The 24,586-nt window shown below is 47.0% G+C and overlaps 1 protein-coding gene across 2 annotated transcripts in view; it reads left to right on the forward strand.

Annotated features, from left to right (window-relative positions):
• The first annotated feature begins 8,220 nt into the window (after positions 1-8,220).
• Positions 8,221-24,586, forward strand: part of LOC149332115 (potassium voltage-gated channel protein eag-like) — a 142,980-nt gene continuing 126,614 nt past the window's right edge. For both annotated transcript variants that reach the window (XM_089557063.1, XM_089557064.1), the window contains exon 1: positions 8,221-8,928. In XM_089557063.1, the coding sequence (XP_089413189.1) occupies positions 8,850-8,928 (79 nt within the window). In that variant the 5' untranslated portion in view covers positions 8,221-8,849. The remainder of the gene's footprint in view (positions 8,929-24,586) is intronic.

A 24,586-nucleotide genomic window follows, 5' to 3' on the forward strand; every position in this document is an offset into this window, starting at 1 on the left:
CGCTTTCTTCATTGTTTTCCTTATTTCCTTTCTTCCCGTTTTCTCTCCATCTGTTTTGTTTCATTGCGGCGCACGCGTCTGAGGGTTTTGTTGTGTAACCAACGCCTCCCCGGGCGAGAAAGACGGGAAAGAGTCGGCTTGCGAAATGTGCGTCTCTTTTTTCCCTTTTTCGGGAAAACCTTACTCCCGTTCCCCTCCGGCGACTCTCTTCTCTAGTTGCCGGCTGCCACGATCTATCGACCCCTTATTCATCCCGCGGACTCGCTCCCGTGACGCGTCTAGAGCCCGCTGAGTGCCCGCTCCAATCTCTGTCTTCTCTCCCTTCAAACCCATGCCCTGACCCTAAAGCCGTCGAGTGGAGCCTTCTAGGGGATGTACTTTTCCCTTCTGCTCTGGTTCGCTGACCGCAAAGGCTTTATCGAGCACGGGAAGAAGTGAAACATTTTATGCTCACGTACGAAACGGAGAAAATGGAGTAAGTGCTTTAGCTTATATCTCGACCAATATTGAGAGCTCCGGTGGAGTCTGCTTCGGTTAACGTGGGGCTGGAACGACGTGCAACAAACCACGGCGCATTAAGAGCTGAACGTATGTCCATGTGGGTCAGAGGCCGCTCACCTCTCTTGTGGTGGCCGTTGTAATCGGTGACCTCCTGTGGACGTAAAAAGCTGATGTGGAGCAGTATTGAGGTACATTACGCAGTTTCAGGCTAGAGATTGCGATGACAGAAGTTTTGATTTTGTTTTACTTGTGCGCGCGTTGCGTACTTGTGCAATAACGAATGCAGTAAGCCGACCCCAAGTTAATAGCGGCCCCAAATAAAAAAGTTGGTTCAAAAATCTCCCGAGTCAAGAGTTCAGTGGACGTCAGAGTGTAAATACTAGACGGTTGATGCGAACACACTGAGTGAAATAATTTGGTATGGAAGACGTTACGCTTTAATATCTTAGACGTAGCGGGAGAATTAACACGTCGAAATTCGTGATGGGGATGATGTTGGTTTGACTGTTGACCCAAAATTCTGGGGACGCTTAAGTATAATCTATGCAGTATGAGCTGGTGGCATCTCCGCCCTCCACCCACCTAGGTAGGGATTTCGTCACCCAGCCACCGCCATCCTCAACCCAGCGCCACCATCCAGCAGTTTAAACTCACCACCCAACCGCCTACATCCTCCCATCTTCACCTTCGAGAAACATTCTGTCGCGTGTGTGAAGCATCGGCTTACAGAGCAGGTATTTATTAGACTGAAAACGTCAAAGTGATCATGGAGAGCGAATCCAACTGCATTCGCAAAGTTGTCGCATCAGACGTCTGATTTTTCTGGTGGCTTATGGCGTGTTTAGTTCTTTTGGAGTACTTTCCTTGTCAAGAAAAGACAACAGTGGGAAATGCCTTTTGAGGGTGCTTTTAAAAGTCACGCCTAGGAGAATAGAATCATGTTATCAGTCCACTGAAGATTAGGGGTAGTGGCAAACATGGGGAGGAGAAACGCCTTCTCTATTGTACAAAGCTAACTCCTTCTGCCAGTGATTCATTTTCTGAGTGTGGTCACTCAAGTGGTCGCCAGAAGTCGATATGATGCCGTGCACTGAAATAAACTGATGACATGAGAGCCCAGTCGTTCCTTTTCCTATATCTTTGTTAGGTACAAATTTGGCCAGGCTATGGTACTCCAACGCATGTTGCAGAATTGTGGATCTTTGTTAGGTACCAAGTTGTAGAGCCTATGGCATCCCAATGCACGGTGCAGAATTGTGGAGCTTTGTTAGGTACAAACTTGTAGAGCCTATGGTATCCCAATGCACGGTGCAGAATTGTGGAGCTTTGTTAGGTACAAAGTTGTCCAGGCTATGGTACTCCAAGTTAAGTTGCAGAGTTGTGGATCTTTGTTAGGTACAAAGCTGTCCAGGCTATGGTACTCCAACGCATGTTGCAGAATTGTGGATCTTTGTTAGGTACAAAGTTGTAGAGCCTATGGTATCCCAATGCACGGTGCAGAATTGTGGAGCTTTGTTAGGTACAAACTTGTAGAGCCTATGGTATCCCAATGCACGGTGCAGAATTGTGGAGCTTTGTTAGGTACAAACTTGTAGAGCCTATGGTATCCCAATGCACGGTGCAGAATTGTGGAGCTTTGTTAGGTACAAAGTTGTCCAGGCTATGGTACTCCAAGTTAAGTTGCAGAGTTGTGGATCTTTGTTAGGTACAAAGTTGTCCAGGCTATGGTACTCCAACGCATGTTGCAGAATTGTGGATCTTTGTTAGGTACAAAGTTGTAGAGCCTATGGTATCCCAATGCACGGTGCAGAATTGTGGAGCTTTGTTAGGTACAAAGTTGTCCAGGCTATGGTACTCCAAGTCAAGTTGCAGAATTGTGGATCTTTGTTAGGTACAGAGTTGTCCAGGCTATGGTACTCCAAGTTAAGTTGCAGAGTTGTGGATCTTTGTTAGGTACAAAGCTGTCCAGGCTATGGTACTCCAAGTCAAGTTGCAAAATTGTGGAGCTTTGTTAGGTACAAAGTTGTCCAGGCTATGGTATGCACGGTGCAGAATTGTGGATCTTTGTTAGGTACAAAGTTGTCCGGCCTATGGTATCCCAATGCACGGTGCAGAATTGTGGATCTTTGTTAGGTACAAAGTTGTAGAGCCTATGGTATCCCAATGCACGGTGCAGAATTGTGGATCTTTGTTAGGTACCAAGTTGTAGAGCCTATGGTATCCCAATGCACGGTGCAGAATTGTGGAGCTTTGTTAGGTACAAACTTGTAGAGCCTATGGTATCCCAATGCACGGTGCAGAATTGTGGAGCTTTGTTAGGTACAAAGTTGTCCAGGCTATGGTACTCCAAGTTAAGTTGCAGAGTTGTGGATCTTTGTTAGGTACAAAGCTGTCCAGGCTATGGTACTCCAACGCATGTTGCAGAATTGTGGATCTTTGTTAGGTACAAAGTTGTAGAGCCTATGGTATCCCAATGCACGGTGCAGAATTGTGGAGCTTTGTTAGGTACAAAGTTGTCCAGGCTATGGTACTCCAAGTCAAGTTGCAGAATTGTGGATCTTTGTTAGGTACAGAGTTGTCCAGGCTATGGTACTCCAAGTTAAGTTGCAGAGTTGTGGATCTTTGTTAGGTACAAAGCTGTCCAGGCTATGGTACTCCAAGTCAAGTTGCAAAATTGTGGAGCTTTGTTAGGTACAAAGTTGTCCAGGCTATGGTATGCACGGTGCAGAATTGTGGATCTTTGTTAGGTACAAAGTTGTCCGGCCTATGGTATCCCAATGCACGGTGCAGAATTGTGGAGCTTTATTAGGTACAAAGTTGTCCAGGCTATGGTATCCCAATGCACGGTGCAGAATTCTGGATCTTTGTTTGGTACAGGCACGGACAAAAGTAAACGGAGCACGCAACTGTCTTCGAATATTTTTCACGCGTAACCTAATTGAAATTTCCAGCAGTGGTACACGCATGCTGGTAGAGGAGGTTGGTGGTCTTTCTTGTAGACAAACAACGCTTCTTCATTACCAATGGAGAAAGCGTGATTACACTTCGAACGCAATATCGTGCTCCGTTTACTTATGGCCGCGCCGGTACAAGGTTGGCCAGGCTACGGTACTCAATAGCATGTTGCAGAATTGTGGATCTTTGTTAGGTACAAAGTTGTCCCGGCTATGGTATGCACGGTGGAGAATTGCGGATCTTTGTTAGGTACAAAGTTGCCCAGGCTATGGTATCCCAATGCATGGTGCAGAATTGTGGAGCTTTGTTAGGCACAAAGTCGTCCAGGCTGTGGTATTCCAAGGCACGACGCAGAATTGGGGATCTTTGCTAAGTAAGAAGTCTGGGCTATGGAATTCTAAGGTATTGTGCAGAAGTGGCCTCCGTGGCTTGTCGTAAGCAAGAAACACAGAATTCAGTGATCCATGGTGCCCTGTTCAGGTTGTCCTGATCTTTATAACAGCGAGAACCTTGTGTCGATTAGAAATGGTATTGATGAATAGAATATTGAAAAAAAGAGGGCCGGCGGATAATCTAGTCTTGGAAAGCGTGAAACAAGGGAGGTGAAATGAGGGGAGTAAAATGACAGTAACAGACATTGAATACTCCTCACTATGCAAGAAATTTGCACCGGTTTGGAAAAGGGGGTCACCAGCAAGCTGAAGAATTTCAGGTACTCCTAATGATTTCCGTATGCCACCGTTGCCAGGTGGACCAAAAGGACGCGAGTCCTAAAGCGTGTAATGTCAACATGATGGTCGCACCCAATCCGCGGTCGGCGTACAGGGACTATGACGAGTTGAATGGTACGGCAAAACAGCGCTGACGGACGGGACGGAAGAAGACGAGACACACATGCGCTCAGACTCTTCTTCCGTCCCGTCCGTCAGCGCTGTTTTGCCGTACAATTCAACATGAACCAACCAGCCCGACTCAGCCCTCTCCTTGACTATGACGAGTACAGTCGCGACGTAAGGCGGAGAAAGGCTGAGTTAGATTGGGTTAGGTTAGGTTAGGTTAGGTTAGGTTAGGTTAGGTTAGGTTAGGAACGGCAGAGCCATTAATCTTGACAACGGCAGCAGATAGTTCATTGTACATTCGCAGGCTATAGTTGGTTGGACATAAGCGCCTTTTTCTTGACTTTGTCCGTGGGCATATGTGCACTGTTGTTTCCAAGTGCTGTCAGCAGCAAAAGTTTGTGGGATCTCCACCCCGTTGCGGAGCAACGCAAAACTGCATTCCAGCGCCATCTGCCGTGATTGCGTCCGATGTCGAGGCTAACAGCACTTCCGCGTTAACAATTATTTGTGCATGCCTGTCCTTTCTTTGTTTTCAAGCATGTCTCATCGCGTTCTTCTCCGGGATCAACTTTAGCCACTCGGTGCTGGCAACGAATCGCTGTGTCACCATCGCTGCGCGTCTGTTTCGGCTGCTGCGATGGCAAACAGTGCCCCGATCCCTCGCACGAGCCTAAGTAGGACTGGCTGCGGACGTCACACAGCGCCTCAGCGGCTTGTCTGATAAGCGCGTCACGTGGAAGCAAACGTCAAGGCATGCTTGATACAAGGTGGATGTAGAATGGTGGCGAAGGCTGGGCCCAAAAACGGTTTAGCGCGACTGCAGCACAGCCACTTTGGGCGGCCGAAACACTTATATAATGAAATTCAAAAGCACAGATAAAAATGCTATAAAACAACTTAAAGAAATGAATATTTTAATGCCTCGTTTTATAAGTTAGGTAAACTATTTCAGCTAAACGTTACGCCGAATTCTGTCATTTTTTTCAACGCTCTTGTTGCGCTCTCTGTTGATCAGTGTGCGGTGCATTTGCAGCGCTGGCGCGACTTAGCAGGCCTTGTTTCGGTACCCGGCCACAGTGGCTGCGGGCTGCGGGAGCTTGCGAAGCGATTTCTTATCTCCAGCTGCCTGCTATGGCGCGCCTTGGAAAGCGTGCAAATTAAGCTCGCCGGTCTCGAAATGGCCCCTTTAAGAAGTTTTTGTCGTCCTTGCCCGTCGCCTCTCTGTCACCGTTTGGCAAGATCTGCACCCCGCTGCACCGCTGCAGCGTTTCCTTCGGTGTACGGCCAGTGCGAAACCTTTTCCCGAGGCTTCGCGCCCATCGCTTAAGCGCTTAGCTGTGCATTTCAAGATGAGTTTGCGGCATTTGAAGAAACCTTGCTCCGTGGCACATTGTGACAGCTCGGGTTGTACCGTGGGTGTCTTACCAAGACTACACCGCTTCCCTCTGGACTTTCGCAGGTGAGCTCTTGCCGTTGTCGTCTGCTCTAGATATGCTTTTGTCGGGCTTTCCGCGCCTATCGTAGCTGTAACCGTTTCATGCGCACTTGGCTTCATGTTATCGGGATATTTTAGTAAATTGCAGGGCACGCACTTACAGTCATAAGATGTGCAAAAGACACAAATTATTTGTCTTATTTGTAGCTAGTTTCGTGCAGCCGACTGTCACCAACGTGAAATTGATACCGGGATCTCATGAGCAACCACGTGCCCTCTACTTGCCGCATGGTCAATTTAAAACCAACTGCGCTGTCTAACAGCTCTGAGCATGACATTAATGGGTTTTGCAGCACCGTGAAGCCAATTTGAGGATCCCCTCGCAACGGACAGTATCGAAACTCAACCATGTGTATGTGCGTCGCGCATTGACTGTGCCTTAACTGAATTCGGCCACCAGTAGTTATTGCCGTTCTACGTATACATGACCGTCAATGTAGTTTTAAACTCATTTCGCTGCATCGCTCTCGTCACTCTTTGAGCATAGAAAAGCAGCTAGCCACGTGTTATCAGGCGAGCGTAACCGCACTCTGAGGCTTGGAGGCTTGGCGCGAGCATTTTCTGCCATAGTTATAACGTACTGCATTAAGGTGAAAGGAGTCTTGGCGTATTGAGGTATGGAGTATATGGTATTCATTTGGGTGCAGTTGTATAACGTGGACGCTGCATCATGTCCAGGTGCAAAACGTGGGTGCAGTTCTGCCGCAACCTCAGCCTGGAGAAGACGCCGTGCCAGCTGCGAGACCTGAGGACTTCTTCCAAGCACTTCGAACTGTTTGTGTATCTGCAGTCAGGATGGCTGCGTCTCGATGCTGTGCCTACTCGAGGAAGGAATGGCTGTATTGAATGTCCTTGCACTTCCTTTTAAACGGCACTTCATGTATGTTTTAGTTTGATTAGAATTGCTTCAAATTACTTCGGTTAGCGACAAGAATGAGGTCTCGAGGTTGTGCGCAGGCCCTATATATGATGTAATGCTCTAGCGTTGAGCAGATTTGTTGATGCTAAAACTTGTTTTCAATATTGTAATGCAGGTGTAAACATAGCTGCTATATTCTTTCAGTTAAAGAAACGAAATGTGTAGAGTAATCCCTGTGTGCTGCATGGTCTATGTGTTGATGCGCCTACTTACGTCATGTCATGTTTGCCTCAATGGAAGCTGTCGTAGCATTGTTTTCTATACTTTTCAATTTCCTACTTGGCAACATTCGTGGAACTTCAGGGCTTTTTCCTATCCGCACTGTGACCATTGAGATGAATAGCCAGCTTAAAAAAACTACTGCTTGAGCTGCCTTTGACGCGCATTTTTTGTTGGCGTGCTTTATCACTGTATTTGTTTGGTTGCTGTAATAAACCATAAATATGAAAACCATACTTGCCGTACACTGTACTGCGAACTGTGCACTTGAGCCTGTGCTTTGTGCATTATACCTTGATGTACTCAAAAGTACTGGCACCAGTATATTCACCAAGGTTTCCACTACGAATCATGCATCCTTAGCCAGCATCTGAAAGTGTTGCTGCCTTTCTATGCTGCCTTCTTTGCCAGTGACTTTCAGTGGGTTCCGAATTGCACATTAACAAGGCCATAACTAGCAGGAACGCGAGCACATTTGACTGGCAAAGGTTCGTGCGCGCTGAAAGGCAACCTTCTAGAGATACCGGTTCGAAAATGCGGTTCTATAAAAAGACCACTTTATAATTCGCGCCAAAAGCATACGTATGCGTGACGTCGTTCAACGTCACTCATGCGTAGGTTTCCCCCGAAATGGGGGCGCTGGGGTGCCCCATGAGCCGCCATTTTTTGGACCAATGGGCGTCTATGGAGCCTTCGCTACCATGGTATATCTACCTTGCTTGATAGCGAAGAAAGAATAGGCATGCGCAAGACATGCTTCAGACGCAATTTCCGTGGGCCTTGACAACATGCTTGGAGGCGGCAGATGGCACTGAAATGCAGTTTTGCGTCGCTCCGCCAAGCGCTGGAGGTCCCGCAAACTTTTGCTGTTGACAGTACCTACAGTTTCGCCGTACCGTTACTCCCCCGCGTCTCAACGGCAGACTTACTGGCCATCATTGCCACAGTAACTCCTTCGGTCGTCAGTATCACTGTAGAGAAGAACACTTGCCCCTTTCAAGTCGACCGCCGTGCTGGTCATCAAGCACCAGGGTGCCGAACCCCGACGCCAGATCGCGCTCTCTCAGTTTCATGACGTCATCGCCGACGTATCGACGAGCCACCTCGGTCCGCCAGCCAGCGTGCCGTCTCCCGTGGCAACGGGCTCGGCGGCGGCGGCGCGAGCGGCACAAACCAAGCCACGTCGGGCGCTGCTGCCGCTTTTCACCGACGAAAAAAGAAAAAGTAGGAACACACCACCGTGCGAGAACTCGGGGTCGAAGGAAAGCGAGAGCGCAACGGTGGCGGCAGCAGCGGCGGCAAGCCCCGGGTCTCGATCCGCCGGGTGGTGGCGGCGCGCGCGCGTCTCTCGCTCACTCCAGTCTCATGTCCGCCAGCGGCGCGAGCCCTTCCCGGCGACTCCGCCGGCGTGGTACCGCGGAGCGGCCGCAACAGCAGCAGCCGTCGGAGTGGTACTGCGGGAACTCCCGGTGCAGCAAGCAGCAGAGACGACGTCGTCATGAAGCTCGCCGCCGCTCGGTGCCGGAGAAGACTTCATGGTCGTGCTTCTGGCGATAGCCAGCGGGGTCGACACGTCGTCGTCCCGTCGTGCCGCTGCAGCTACTGTATCTCTCGGCGCGTGCAGCGTGTGCTTCGAGAAGAACAGCGAGTGCTGCTGCTGGTGCCGCTGCGAGCAGTGTGTCTGCGGCATCAGTGACAGCCGGCCCAAAGGAAGACATGGTTTACTATTCTTCGTTGAAGAAGGCGGTGGTCCCGGTGGTACCTTGGGACCGGTGATGAATCTTCGCGTCGTGGTCGACGTCCTCGTAGTCTTCGGCGTCGCCGCCGCTTCGGGGATCGCGTCTTCGTCTCTCGGGCTGTGTGGTACTCGCTCGTGGGCTGAACGGCGGGCCTAGTGGCCCCGTCACGTCGGCCCGGCGGCATGCCCGGGGGCCGGAGGGGCCTGGTGGCCCCGCAGAACACCTTCCTCGAGAACATCATCCGCCGGTACAACTCGCTGCGTGAGTACGCGATGCACAACAGCTCTCGCTCGTTTACTTCCTAACTTCTTAGAACTTGTCAGTGCTTTCCCTGCGATGGTCTGTTCATTGATTCAACTTGCATACACGTAAACCACGCGGCAGACCGTACCGTTACTGTTATTACCACTAACATGGTCTGCACAGAGCCGGCGGTGAATCTGGACCCTGTGCCACTAAACCAAATTTTCTCATTTGGATTGGTCAATTTTGTGTCTCTTTTCTCAAGACAAAGCGAAGAGAGGGCAGAACTCGGGCAAGATTTTTCTTTATGTTTTGACGCCCCGCAAGTTGCACGCGGTTCCTGTTTTACGCCTATCAATCCTGCGCCTCGGTCGTTTGCGTAAAGGTCAGCACTGCAGCTTTGTCTGAGCGAAGCCCAGCGGCTACGGGGCGAAACTTTCAGCCATCGCCTTACCTGGGACGCTTTATCAGTGGGCGATAAAGAAAAGAATGCTGCAGCTTCAATTCACCTGAACTCCTGCCTAAGCTCAATTGGTTTCTCCGAGACCTGTACGAAAGGACGTGTTCGGTGTTTCGCAAGAACGGTTCGCTTCGTTCTTTCTTTGCCTTTCAGTGTGTGGCTTCGCGAGTAATATTGTTGCGGAATGATTACGAAGAAGTAAAGCCCCACAGTTGCTTCGTTACACGTATTCGTTTCTAAACTGAGGTGGTGACATAAGCGCCGCTACGTCGACGCCGTTGGTGGCATGCTCCGTCTCAATTCGCATCGCGCGTCGATCGAGGCTGGCGCAGTGAACACCGCTACACTCTTTGCGGTACTGTAGCGGTGTGCGCTCGTACCGCGTCCGGGGCGTGGGAGCAAGTACTGGCCTCAAAAAGAAGAAAAAAAGCAGACAATTATGTTAAATCATGAGTTCAATAACATTCACATTTCGTAGCAAGGCGTAGAGTTGAAGTAAGCATTTTGTCACGTAAAGCGTATTTTTGCAGCGTGTGTGATTCGGGGCAAATGTTCAGTTAAGTTTTTGGTTGGCGTTCTTTCCTAACTTGTATTCGTTTTCCCAACTAGACATATCTGTGTCCAAAGTTTTTTGTTCTTTTTTCAATTCAGTTCGTCTCCGTGTCTACACCTTTACGATGCTCTCTCTGTCACACTGCTATATTATATTTTTTTCCCCAGAATCAAGCGCTATGAGAAACTGTTTGCATTTTTTGTGGTCACAAAATAGACCCGCCGAGTTAAACTTATAGCCAAGCAGTGGTAGTGGCATTAACATTACTTTCTATTTCGAGATGCTCTTTTCAAGTTCAGACCTCTTTTACGAGCTCAAGGAAACCTTCTACGCGTGCTTACAGAGTTGCGTCGTCTTGCTTTCTGAAAATAGCGCCAAAGCGCAGTCGAGATTCCCGAAGTTGGAACATCCCTTCCACAGAGAAAAGGGGGTTCGGTTATTCGATACTTGTGTCGCCTTTAATGGCGGCTTTTAAATTCATAAGAAGTTTAGTGTCTGCGTTTTAAAAACGTTATTTCTCTTTATAAGCTTTGTTTGGAGGCGAATAAACCCGTACCCTTCGTTGTGTGTGTGTTTTTTTTTAATGTTTGGACGTATGTGTTTTGCAAAAGGAAGCGACCCCGTACATTTGCTTGAGGAACTTTATATCCGATTCAGAAACCGATGGTCTCCGCTCCTGGTGGCTCATAGATTCGAACCGAGTACCTCCTAGATGCGAGGCAGATACTCTACCGATGGACTATTTAGGAACCGTCTCTTCCCTGAAAATACTTGCAGTAATAATGACATCCGAGTACGATAAGCCCACCCAGGACCGGCATGTCTTATCTGCTTTATATATATTAATCGCTAGGACGGTGAGGTCGGGGAGCAGCGCCACGCTTGAGATATTTACAGTGTGGTAGCTTTTTCCTAGCTAGGTGCTCTGTTCATTAGTTGCTGTCCATTAGCCCCAACCTGCATTCTCCATTATCATTTGTCCAATGATGTTTGGAAGTGCAAACACGCCCTTACTTGCATGGATTCTGTTAACAGCGACTTGTTCTTAGGACTGCAAAAATAAAAGGCAACTTACTCTTAGTTGACCTTCGTAAGTAATATAATATATTTTTTCTAATACTAACTTAAGTTCGGGTTTGTATCAATTCCTTCAACGTAGAAATATCAGAAAGCACCTCTGTATTCGCGACTACAGAGGGCGCAAACTTGGTAAAAAAAGTGACGCAATTCTACTTAGATTTCATTGAGGATAATTGCTAGCTTGCTTAGGTGTTGCGCGTGAATGGGCATGCGACAGTAAAATGTGCCCAAGAGGGCCATTCCTAAGCCTATCGTGATAAGCGTTAACGTTATACTCAACAGCTTTGCATGTCTAGTGTAAAGCCTCTATAGCTATTGCTGCTTGACATCAGCCTGTGGCGTGGTTCTTGCTAACGACATTATTATCTAATGCATCCTCGTCATTGTCGGCTAAGTTCCCGCCACTCAGGAGATTCACTTTGATTGACATTCTAGTAATGTGTTTTCCGTTTTTCTGTGAAGACATTCAGCTCACCTGTTTATTTTGTTTGTTTTTTAACTCCTAATTCGTCGAAGTGGCTTCGACCTATGGTCCTCGCTTATGTCTTCTCCTCCTTAAGCGAGAGTCTTTGAAGTGCTTTCATTTAACTCACTGAAATTCCGCTTATGAGGAGAATTCAGGTCGGGATCATTTCACGAAAAACGTAGTTTAAATTGCCGCTGCTACCTCCTGTAAATAGATATCTGATCGGTCAGCGCTTGCATGACTGAAGGTTTCGCCACTTCGTGATTGCACCCACGCGGGCCCAATATTCCGCACAACTCATGGGCTGAAAAATCGGCACAAGTTTAATAAGTCTGCATGAAGTTTCGGGTGGCTGAATTTGCATGAAGTATCGTTTGAACAAAGCTTTCTTATCTTTTGTTTTTTCTTCAACCTATACGATGAGTACTCAACAGTTTTAGAAACCTCTTAATTCAGTCCTGAATACCCAGGCGATATGTACGATCACACCGCCCGTATAGTTTTGTTTTAAGCTAGCGACAAAGCGCCCGTTTGATGCTCTAGTAAGTATATAAGTATATGGACGTGAAGAGCAAAAGGACAATCACAGTCCTTGTCCTCTCACCATGTCAGTATAGTGTATCAGCGCATCATGCATGCAGTGTACAGTCGAGCGCGATTTGAAGGTTATCGTGCTAGCGTCGACCGGGACAATCACTGTCCTTGTCCTCTCAGTATGTCAGTATAGTGTATCAGCGCATCATGCATGCAGTGTACAGTCGAGCGCGATTTGAAGGTTATCGTGCTAGCGTCGACCGGGACAATCACAGTCCTTGTCCTCTCAGCATGTCAGTATAGTGAGTGTATCAGCGCATCATGCATGCAGTGTACAGTCGAGCGCGATTTGAAGGTTATCGTGCTAGCGTCGACCGGGACAATCACAGTCCTTGTCCTCTCAGCATGTCAGTATAGTGTATCAGCGCATCATGCATGCAGTGTACAGTCGTGCTAGCGTCGACCGGGACAATCACAGTCCTTGTCCTCTCAGCATGTCAGTATAGTGTATCAGCGCATCATGCATGCAGTGTACAGTCGTGCTAGCGTCGACCGGGACAATCACAGTCCTTGTCCTCTCAGCATGTCAGTATAGTGTATCAGCGCATCATGCATGCAGTGTACAGTCGTGCTAGCGTCGACCGGGACAATCACAGTCCTTGTCCTCTCAGCATGTCAGTATAGTGTATCAGCGCATCATGCATGCAGTGTACAGTCGAGCGCGATTTGAAGGTTATCGTGCTAGCGTCGACCGGGAACATGAACAGCGCCGTGGCCCAGAATTCGCTGCCGAGGCGAGGGAGGTATCCGGCCAGCTTCCCGCACTCTTATTGCTGTTCCTTCAGCAGCCGTCACTCCCTGCTGGGCTATCAGTTTCTTTTTTTGTTCTGCGAACAGGCAGTGATCGTAGTGCGCACGACGTATTCTTCGGTATTATCTGGTGAACAAAGGCTATATGACGAGGCGATGCTGCGTTGGTATATTTTTTTCAACTTCAAAGTCGTTAAAATCAAGAAGTGCCAAGCACTGGCTTTACCAGATCTTCCCCACCAATTTTGTTATAGCCTGCGAAAATACGAGGTAACCAAGTCCACACCTTATCTTAACAAATGGAAAGCTTAGAATAGAGAGTAAGGGCGGTGGTTTCGTCGCGGGGATGATGGTTGTTGTATGGAACAGCGAACGAGGGGGAGAAGAGTGCGAAATCATGATTTTTCCTGTTCCGAAACCGGCCGCCAGGTGCATGAAGTGCTAGGCTGGTCGACGCTCGCGCGATAACCTTCAAATCGCGCTCGACTGTACCAGGAACGAAACGAGAAGCTCGAAAATGTCCTTTTCGTTGTGGAGTTGTCTTCGTAAACGCGCTCACTGAAAGACACGCCATTCCCAAACATCTATTCCTCTGCCTGTTGCTCATCTTTTCTATCTCTGCCTTTCAAGGCACGTGGTCACGTGACTTCGAAACCAGTGCCCCCGTAAGCATCGAGCACGCTATAGACACCCCTGGCACGGTGACGGAAGCGCGAACGGGCATGACCAACCTATTATTCAAATGGGCGGAATTATTCATAGAACTGACTGCATCTGTATAAACCTGAACCCGATACGCAGTTTCCAGTTCGGACAGCTGGAGACTGCAGGGTATCGATTCCTTTATCCATCGCCAAGCACGGAAAGTCCCACACACAGTGGGTTTGCTACTGTATCGCGTGCATAGAGCAACCTCTTACCGCCTTATTGTTCATGCAGCTGCGCTCAGCATTATGGGAAACACTTTCTTACGTGCGAGAGCACTGAATGCTTATAGAAAACACGGAAATAGCAACAAACAGTGTTATGCCTGCATTAAATTACCCCGATAACCTTTATCTTATCAAATTAAAAGGGGCTTTGCCTCTCGAGTGCCCTGCAGCTAAGAAAACGGCCGGAACTGATAGGATTAAGTGCTTGGCCCATGAGGCAGTGATTGGGCGCCTAATTATAGACACCGGCTATTTTTGGAACTTTATCGCGTTGTTGTTGATTTCTGGCGTGGTATTTTTTTAGCCCTCCTTTATTTCCTTATGAAAGTATAGGCGTTTTCACTATTTACAACTTAACGCATCTTAATGCAAATCGGGCTGTGCCGCTCTTGCGCTGTAAGCTGGACCCGTGAAATCCGCCAATCGGAATGCTGCTGCCACAGTCCTGTGAACATATGCGGCGGCGTCCCGCAAGCTAAATTAAAAAAAAAAGCTGCCGCTGTGGTGCAGTGGTTATGGTGCTCGACTGCTGACCCGAAAGACGCGGGTTCGATCCCGGCCGCTGCGGTCGAATATCGATTGAGGCGAAATTCTAGAGGCCCGTGTACTGTGCGATCTCAGTGCACGTTAAAGAGCCCCAGGGGGTCAAAATTTCCAGAGCCCTTCACTACGGTGTCCCTAATAGCCTGAGTCGCTTTGGGACGTCAAACCCCCCTAAACCAAACCAAACTTTCATTGTATTTAGCGCGAATACTTTTCCTGCAAGGAAAACAAGAGTTGCGGGAGTTCACCGGTGTTTTACGCATTGAAAAAGCCAAGAGTCAACGAAACAAAGCAAAGAATTGACGATTGTGTGCTTAATTTGTGGTATTTATCAATAAAAAATTAGTGGCGTAATCATTTAATGGCTGAAAGATAATTTATTAGGAAGTAGATAAAAAAAACAACTGCATGACGCCAGTGGGATACGAACCGACGGCCTCCGTATGTCGCGTGCGGTGCTCTACAATCTGAGCTATGACGGAGACTGTCCAACCTTTTACTTTCGAGCGTATTTGTTTTGTGTGTAACTTAGGTTTTAGAGTGTTCACCAGCGCCACCCTCGCCCATTGCGGCGGACATAGAACGTATCTCTTTGTTTTTCTCTCGTATTTACTGTGAATTCCACGTGAAACGTCACAGCGAGTTGAGGGCGTCAACTTCACGAGAACTCTCTTATGCTGCCTGTGGCATAAAAGGCTTGACATACGTGATCAGGTCACTAAAATTATGTCAGCTAGGCGTAACGCCAACTGTTAGGAAAGCGATAAAGATAGAACTTTTTTTTTTCGATTCTTGGGATCGCAGCTGCTTCTGGGAAGTTGGTATTAAAAAAAAAAACCGTTCTATTATCAAATGCAGCTGTACTGAAAACTGTTGTGTAGGGAAATAATAATGGTGGGCGGTTTAGCATAGCTTAAAACGAAATATTGTGCGAAAGCAGTTTTTTGCAGGTGGACACCGAAGCAATGTATACCGAAAGCGCGATTGAGGTGTCCACTAACCCAGAGAGCCAATTATGCACGTCTTCAAATTTTTCATCGTCATTTCCAATTTACCCAATGTACACTGGCTCCAGTGCCGCGTTTCTGCATCAATATTGTGAACGCGTATTGCTCTACTGCCGTGTTTCTTTTACAACGTTGTCCACGACAACGCATGCAGCGCACATCTCTCTGTCACTACCGCCGCATAGCTCAAAGCGCGAAGATTACTTTGATAGTAGTATTAGATGATGAAGAAGACGATGCGCAATGCATAGCGCGAGAGTATGTTGCAGTTTAACACGAGGTGTACTGCGGCGATAGCCTGCAGCGCTCTCGCGCAGTAGCCAGCGAAGCTCACCTGCTCGTGCCGCCACGGGTTTTAATCCCAGTCGCGGATATTTCTTTGATTTATTTTTTTAATTTATTTCACTTGCAACAAACCCACAAACATAGCCAACAGGCACAAGCTAACAAACATCGCAAGATCTTGATCGGGGTTTACCCATCGGAATGATGCTTTCGCAGGAAAATGTGCATACTAAACCCCGATGTATAATGATGAAGACTGCTGTCGTTGTTAGCAGCATTTCAGTGCCTTTGCGCGCATGAGTGAGTGCATGTCTTGTTTATCAGACAGTTCGCATTGCATCCGCTCCTCACGACTCAGAACGCAAGCTACTACCGCTCCCCAGTACCAGTTCGTTTCGTTCCGGGAGCAAGAGACATGTTCCTCTGCGTTGGCAGGGATTAACTCTTGATTCCTCGATAGGAAGAAGCGGTAATCCGATCGGATTACGCTCCTGATGTGCTTGTCAACTGTCGGATTTTCCGGCTTTGCCCTGTTCTGACTTTGGCCACGTCCTGAAAGCCAGCGGCTAATCTTTTTAGTTATTCCCGCAATCCAATTTTCTGTTTACCCCTTAGCACAGTTTTTACTTTCACCATTCCTCACTATACTAAGACATTACGTCACAACAGCTTGACTAACTGCAATATTACTAGCATTGCTCTGTTAAACAAGTATAAACTTTATGATTCTCGTTGCATGTTTTCTTCTCTGCAATGATGCATATGACATTAGAATGCATTGATCACCACGTTGCATTCGTCCTTCTACCGTTAAGTAATCTTTAATATTAAATCTCTTCTCTCGGGCTATTTTCCTTTTGCTTTCATCAAGCAAACGATGGCTGTGGCGTGTATGGTGTTTATGGCCACTTGAGGCATAAAAAAAACTGCAACATAATCGCTGATATGTCGTTCGTTGTCATTTCAGCTCTTTAAGCAGGCTGGCCTAAGCGTTATACTGAATTAGAACTATGTATCAGCGATTATATTGCAATCTTTAATGCCTCACGTGACCCAAAGCTACCTTTCACGTCACAGCTATTAATGGGTTGCAGAAATCGAAACCGAAATGACATGAAAAAATTTTATTACAAAGTATTTCTTAGCCGCCTGAGGGGAATGCCATGCAGTGATCAATGCACGTTATGCATAAAGCATCATTTCAGGAAAGAAAACACGCAAAAAAATACTGCGTTTATACTCCTTAAATGCACTAGGAAAGAACATACACAGCAAAAACTTGTGACCAATCCTGCAGTTTATTGTTTCTTTGTTTCCCGGGCAGCGATAAACAATTGTCAAACTCAGCTGTTGGTAGTGCGAGTTGTCGTATGGAAGTCCATACGCACCTGTTTCAGTCATTTCTGCACTAACGAAGTAAATCCGTTGTAGAAATCTCTGCGTCTCGTTAAACGAACATGACCTGTGTGCTCCGCACGCTCCCGCTTAATGCTTGCTGCTGTTCTCGCAATTGGTTCATTTTTTCCTCCACAACTTCTCCCGCTCAACTTTTCGGCGATAGAGCTCTGCTGAGAAATGTGCAGCGTCTACAAAAGCCGTGACGCTTCTTTTGGCTGGGTTTTCACCAAAGCAGCCTGTCCTCTCGATCGTCGGGGCAAATACGCATACCGATTACGCCGTATAACGTCCAATAAGATCCCGCCTTTCGTAATTCTCCCCTTTACTCTCCGTTCACTTCTTTTGAATCGATGCCTGCTGCCGCGTCCATTGTCTGACTAGTGGCCAGTCGTACAACGCCAATTGGGATATCGTGGCCAATAACGCAATGTGTGTCCAATACCACAACGCATTCTGTAAGCATTTCGTGGGCGCAGGGGGCAAATGGTACAAAAAATATTAAAAGGCGCAAAAAATTCTTCGTTTTAATGATAAGAAATGTTTCGTTAGTAATAGGACGAAGCAGCCATTAATAAAGGGAATGGCATGACTGTATTACTCTGTAGTACCTAGCTGCTCCAATCATTTACGACAGTACACTCTCCTGAAGCAACGTGTAATTCATTATCGGACATAATGGTTGGTTTTGTATGGTTTATGGGGTTTAACGTCCCAAAGCGACTAAGGCTATGAGAGACGCCGTAGTGGAGGGCTCCGGAAATTTCGACCACCTGGGGTTCTTTAACGTGCACTGACATCGCACAGTACACGGGCCTCTAGAATTTCGCCTTCAAGAAATTCAGCCGCCGCGGCCGGGATCGAACCCGCGTCTTTCGGGTCAGCAGCCGAGCGCCGTAACCACTGAGCCACCGCGGCGGGGTAATTCTTGTTTTTAGCATAACAAATTTCTCGTTAGTAATGGCACGAAATAGCCATTATTAAAGGGAATGTCATGACTGTATTACGCTGTATTACCCAGCTGCTTCAATCGTTTACGCCAGTACATTCTCCTGAAGCAATGTGTAATTCATTATCGGACATGATGGCTACAGTCAGGTAGCTGCAGTCGTTTCAAACCGTTTGTTTCAATCTTGCTCACCGATATATCAATATTTCAAACGATCTGATTTGAGAGTTGAGTCATTCGACATTACCAGCATCGTCAAGGATGCATAGAAAAATGTCTGCCGTGGCCTTTTCAGATGCCACTCGCCATTTTTGTTCAAGGGCAATTTTTTGCGGCCTAAACAGTAAGCCAATCTGTAGGTCTTGCAACACAAAGCACCAACTCATCAATGCGAGAGCTTTATATGTCCCATCAGCACAGAAGCCAGCGCCCGTCACCATCCATTGCACGAAATTTGGATGACGTCAGAACGCCGGTGTTTGAGGCCACGCCCCATCTAAGCGAACATGTGTAGTAATAACAGACGTAAAGTAACGTATGAAAGATCTGAATCGTTGTTTAGAGTTATGACTCATCGATACTCTGCAACGTAGCGTGACAGAGCACTTTACAAGTAACGTAATGTATGCGTATAGAGTTTATACAAAGTATGCATAGTCATGCCTCGTAGTCATAGTCATGACTTATGACTTATAGTCATTCTGAAGCGTAGCAAGTCTCAGTACTTTAATGCTTTCGTATTCTACAAGCAAGATGTCTGCCCATTTTTTTTACTTGAATGTAGAAAATTGCGTAGCAATCGTCCGAGTGGTTGGAAATTGCATCGAATCACCAGGATTTCTCACATAACTACTGCGAGGATCGGGAATCGCTGATGTATACAAGTTTTTAAAGATGCGACTTACGCTGAAAACCCTGAACAAAATGACAGCATTACGGGTTACAAAATATGTCCACACAATTTTGTCGAAGGATATAATGCAAGCTTACTTTTTTTAAAAATACGAATTACTGCTTTCGCCAGCTTAGATAAACAAACGCCTCTCTTGCGGTAAGGAGTGTGCTAAATTCGACTCAAACGAAAAACCCTCCAGAGTGGCTCAGCGACTTTGACCTTCGGCTGCTGATCCTATGGTCGTGGGTTCGATACCAGTCGTGGCGGCCGTACTTCGATGGAGGCAAAATACAAGAAACACCTGTGCGCTGTGCAGCGTGAACACACGTTAAACAACTCCAGGTCGTCAGAATTATTCCGGAGCTCTCCACTACAGCGTCCCTCATGACCCATGTGTCGCTTCGGGACGTTAAATCCCACGATTTCTAATCTTTCATTTAAATTAGTCTGGAACAAAGAGAAAATCCTAACTATATAGCATTCCCACAAAAGGCTGCTTGTTGGCAACTAGTACATAATTTGCCGATGGCACCTGAAATACAGAAGGGTCTGAAAGCCACGTTTTTTAAAACAATTTTTGTATAAAATGTACAGTATAGCAAAATAGTATTTTGCCTATATTTCTACGCGTTCGTAATTAACTGGTTATATTGAAAGAAAAGGACCGGAATAACTGTTTCACTCTATACGGACACCTCAACCGCGCCTTGAAAGAAGGGCTGGAAGAGGAAATGAAAGAAAGGAAGAAAACAAAGAATGAATGAAACAATGAAAGAAAGAAAGAAAGAAGGAAGGAAGAAAGAAAGAAGGAAGGAAGGAAGGAAGGAAGGAAGGAAGGAAGGAAGGAAAGAAGGAAAGAAGGAAGGAAGGAAGGAAGGAAGGAAAGCATGAAAGAAGGAAAGCACGAAAGAAGGAAAGCACGAAAGAAGGAAAGCACGAAAGAAGGAAAGCACGAAAGAAGGAAAGCACGAAAGAAGGAAAGCACGAAAGAAGGAAGCATGAAAGACGAAGACTGAAAGCATGAAAGATGAAAGACTGAAAGCATGAAAGAAGGAAAGAAGGAAAGAAAAGAAAGAAGGAAAGAAAGGAAAGGAAGGAAAAGCTGCATAGTGGAGGGCTCCGGATTAATTTCTTTGCATTTTCATTGCGGTAGCAGGTAGTCATCTGGAGCATATTGCTTTGGGACTCCTCATCCTCTCCCGTATAAATCTAGACGCGTTCCATGACCTAGCTGAGCAGAGGTTATCTCGGCACAGGTCGCATTTCAAAGACGCCGCGACGAGGACCGCTACATCGCTTGCCGTGAAGAACAAGAAAAGAACAAATGACAGAAAATAAAAAAAAATAGAGGGGCGTCTGCAAAAGTGGCGAAATTTCCATCTTGGGGGCGGCTGGCTGCCAGCCAATCGGTGTAGCGGCTCTGTTTCAACACTGACAGCGTTGGCGGCGGCGGCGATTCTCGTCGCGATGAGACGGTGATGTTGTTCCCTATATACGCGGCGTATAAAAAGCCGGCGCCATCCTCCCTCGGTCCCCCGTTTCCCCGACTCCTACGCCTCCCGGCGTCTCATGAGCGGTGGCAGACGCTTGCGCACGTACTTTACACGCAAGAAATGGCCCGACCACGCAATTGCGAGCGTGTCTCCTTTCACCGGCGTCCCTTCGGTGTCCGCCCGACGTCGAAGACAGTAATTCTACTTTGTACTTTATATTGTCCGCACTGTGAGATGCCGGAGAAGATTGGCTTTCAGGGCATAGCTCATTTATTAGACGTCGATAATTGAAAGTAAGAAATTGATTTTGGTCAATACCCGTGGCTTATCTGGGGTTTAGGTTTTAGGTTTATTGGGTTTTAACGTCCCGAAGCAACTAAGGCTATGAGGGACGCCGTAGTGAAGGGCTCCGGAAACTTCGACCACCTGATGTTCTTTAACGTCCACTGACATCGCACAGTACACGGGCCTCTAGAATTTCGCCTTCATTGAAATTCGGCCGCCGCGGCCGCGATAGATCCCGCGTCTTCTGGGGTGTATTTATGGACAACTCGTAGGTTTGGTTCATGAGGGTTTAACGTCTTAACGCAACTCAGAGCATGAGGGACGCCGTAGTGAAGGGCTCCGGAAATTTTGACCACCTGCGGTTCAGTGGGGTTGAAATTTCTGGATCCCTTCACTACGGCGTCCCTGATAGCCTGAGTCGCTTTGGGACGTTAAACCCTCATAAACCAAATCTTCTAAGAGTTATAGAGGGGGAAAGCGGTAAGCACTCTTTTTTTTTTTGGTCCCACGAATTTCTTGATCTTTCTTCGTCGATGAAACGGGCTTCAATACAAAACAGCTTTCTCATGAAAAATTTATCGCTGAGGGGCGTTGCCCTATCCGCCTCCTTTAAATCCATCTCTGCGGCCTAAATTAACCCCGGCCGTTTCGGTGCAATTTCGATGGAGGCGAAATTCTAGAGGCCCTTGCACTGTGCGATGTCAGCGCACATTACAGAAACCCCATAAACCTTAAACCTATAAAGCGGTTTCGAACCTGTATTTTTTTTTCATCCTTTGGTTGCTCCTACAATTTCTGGCATTCCCTCCTGCTTACAAGTTACAGGTGCACTAAAGATTAATCTGAAGTCGTATTTTTACCGCGGGAACTCGATCTACTCCTCCTACCGTCAGCGATGAGTTCAAAAATAGGCGGGGGCCTGGAAGTTTTATCCGATTTAAATTAGGGAAATCGGCCGCACGGGACAATAATTCGAAGATTCTAAGATTTCTCGGAACGGGTGGCTCGAATTCTCGTGGTCAAAAGACGAGTTCAGATTTCCCTTTAGTCCGCATTTAATTATGAAAAGTACTCCCCAATTATCCGAAGTTAACATTAAAAAAAAAAACTTGATTTCTGGGTTGAACCGAGTCGACTACTCAATTAACCGCGGCTGGTGTCGCTGAGCTTTTTTCTTCTATCTAAGCAATTAGTTTGGAGAAAGAGCCTTCGTTTTCTATTCACGCCTAGAAACCCTCCATATGCACATTACAACACATGTTAATGCATGCTTAAGAGTCGCAGGCAGGTGAAAATAACGTTTGCACTAAACTAGATACACGTTATGAAAAGAAGCGTAGCGGTATCCCTCAAAACCAACGTAAAGCCTTCGTCAATAGTTAAGAGCCAGAGAAGGTTTTTGTATAGGCGGGTTCTTTTAGCATTCCTGGCAATTATAACCTTGGCGAGGGGTTAGGACGAGAGTTCCTTCCATCTGCAAGAGGTTTGAGGTGTTTACGATGCAAAACGGGCCATACAGCGTGACCTATAAGCGTACGCTCTGAAAAAGAAAACGCCTATATGGTAGTAAAAAGGGAGGAAGTTGTCCTCTAGCAACGTATGTTCTTTCCTTTTATAACGATTGTCTTGTGTGTAGGGCACCCGACTCGTATTCAGGAGGGGTGGGTTCGATCCCCGGTGCCGCCGGGTACGCACCGGTTTTGTAATGAATACAGGCTGATGATGATGACAAGATTTCCCCTGTCCTGGTGCTTGGCTTTTCTGCAGTGCGATGCTTGGGAAAAGGGTCTTAGACCAAAAAGTTGCGATGATGGGCCAGTGATTCGTCCCGCCGTCAAGCGACCGTAAATCCACCTCGTGCGGTAAAAGCAGACTTGCACCCCCCCCCCCCTCTCCCAGCTCCCACCTCCTCTCCACATTTCACTGAGCTGTGTCACACGACACCAGAAAGACAGATTCTGCCAAAATGAGCGCAGTAATGCTAACGTTACATCGAGGACAACGCAATGGGCCATGAGAAGGAAAATGGTAAATGTATCAATTAGCGACAAAGATATTGGCAAGCAAGAAATAATGATATCCCAGCGGAAGTAAACAAGAGGAAGTAGATTAGAGCTCGAAATATTGCGTGAATAACCGACAACCAACGATATCCTGACAGGATGCATTCTACGGGAAGGCTACTGTAAGCCGAGCGGAGCCCGAAGGATAGGTGTTAAGGTAATGAAATCTGCCGGAATAGAGCGGATCTGGCTGGCACAGGGAAGCGCTAATTTCAGATACTGATAATCATCGATTGGACCAGTGGTTGAAATGAGAGATCACTGGCTGATGATGGTGATGAGAGAAAACCTAAACTCCGGAGTTTTCCTGCGAAAACTTAAAAACTTCTTATCCGGTTGCAGCTTTAGTTAAGAGCCTAGGAGTGGTTCTCCGAGGTCAGCCTTCTAGCGTTCTTGTCGAACGTCGTTATGGCTAGCGAGCTATTGACAAATAATGTAGCAACCTTTCTATTATATAAGCACCTTGTAGGCTATGCTGAGTACCAGCTCCGGAGGCAGTGGTGATCTTTTGATTTACGACGCTGGGAGGGGGCAGGTTCGAATCCCGTCCAAGAAGCGGCGCTGCGGCCCAGGTTTGGGTGTGTGGGGTGCGTTCCCTCTCTGTGAGGGGACCTCACCCATATTTTGTCCGGCGTTGATCATGTTGCCGATGGGAAGGTGCTGCATTGCTTCTTGTATCCTCCTCTTGGGGTCGCTACCCGGAGGAAGCGGGTATACACTTTCCCAGCCACTCTTTTTTGAACAGACATCTGTGTGCTGCACATTTTTCAGAAAAAGTGGTGGCGGCGTGATGTTAGGACTAACCGGGAAGCGCCCCATGTTCACGATGATTACGATTATTAGTTATGATCTAGTTCTTAGAGACAACGTTGCCCATGCAGGCATGAGACATGAGGTGCATGTGGGTCATGCACAGGACACTATTCAGTATGTGCCGCCGCTGCTTATAATGATGTTGAGGCCGTTGACTGTGATATTGCTGTTAATAATACAGTTGATTATTATTATTATTATTATTATTATTATTATTATTATTATTATTATTACTATTATTATTATTATTATTATTATTATTATTATTATTACTATTATTATTATTATTATTATTATTATTATTATTATTATTATTATTAGTTCAAGGTGGGTGTTGTCTTTCGTTTTAACGCGATAACTTTAGAGGTGTCGTTCATGAGAGAAGCCAGCGTCCGTCCGTCCTTGTCGCGAAAAAGCCGATGGCCCACCCTGCGACTGTGGCGGGAAACCTGCCCACCATGGCAGGCGGCAACGAAATTGATTCAAATAAATTCAATGCAATTGCCACCTATGGCACTGCGCATCAGCTCATTGGCTGAGAGATCGACAGCCTCCTGAAGAACTATCTGTACAAAAGTGAGCCTTACGGGGAGCCACCTGGGTCTCACAAGCCCCACCCGTGGTAATTGTGTTTTAAACATCCACCCTCCGGGGCAGTGACGCATCGCTTAACCGCCGCAACACTGCGCCAGTAGTGGGATGAGAACTCCTCGCAATCTGTCATGTGAATCTGTGAAAGCAAAGGAATACTTGCGCTTGAGGGATCCTTAATGCAATCGAATTGTACTCTTAAGCTTGAGTTAAGCGTAGTCCAAGTTTTTTCTCGGCGTGAGTTGCGGTCTGTTTCTTCTTGTGTGCGTGAAACAAAGCGCTAAATACGACGCAGTGTAGTGGTAACTACTCAGCCAGTTTCTAAAATGTAGACCATAATGCTCTTCTTGTGCGTTTGCACTTAGGTCCGCACTCGGCGATTTCGCCATTTTCTGTCTGGCCTTGTTGGAAAAAGCCGCCTGCCATCGCAAGGGCAGTGGCGCATCGTTTAACTGCTACACCACTGCACCAGGAGTGGTATGAGGACTCCCAGAGATCTGCAAATGTTAAGTAGAAAATAAC

This window comes from Amblyomma mixtum, chromosome 8 (assembly GCF_055824585.1).
Source record: "Amblyomma mixtum isolate Tamu chromosome 8, ASM5582458v1, whole genome shotgun sequence".
In the NCBI taxonomy this organism is placed as follows: Eukaryota; Metazoa; Arthropoda; class Arachnida; order Ixodida; family Ixodidae; genus Amblyomma; species Amblyomma mixtum.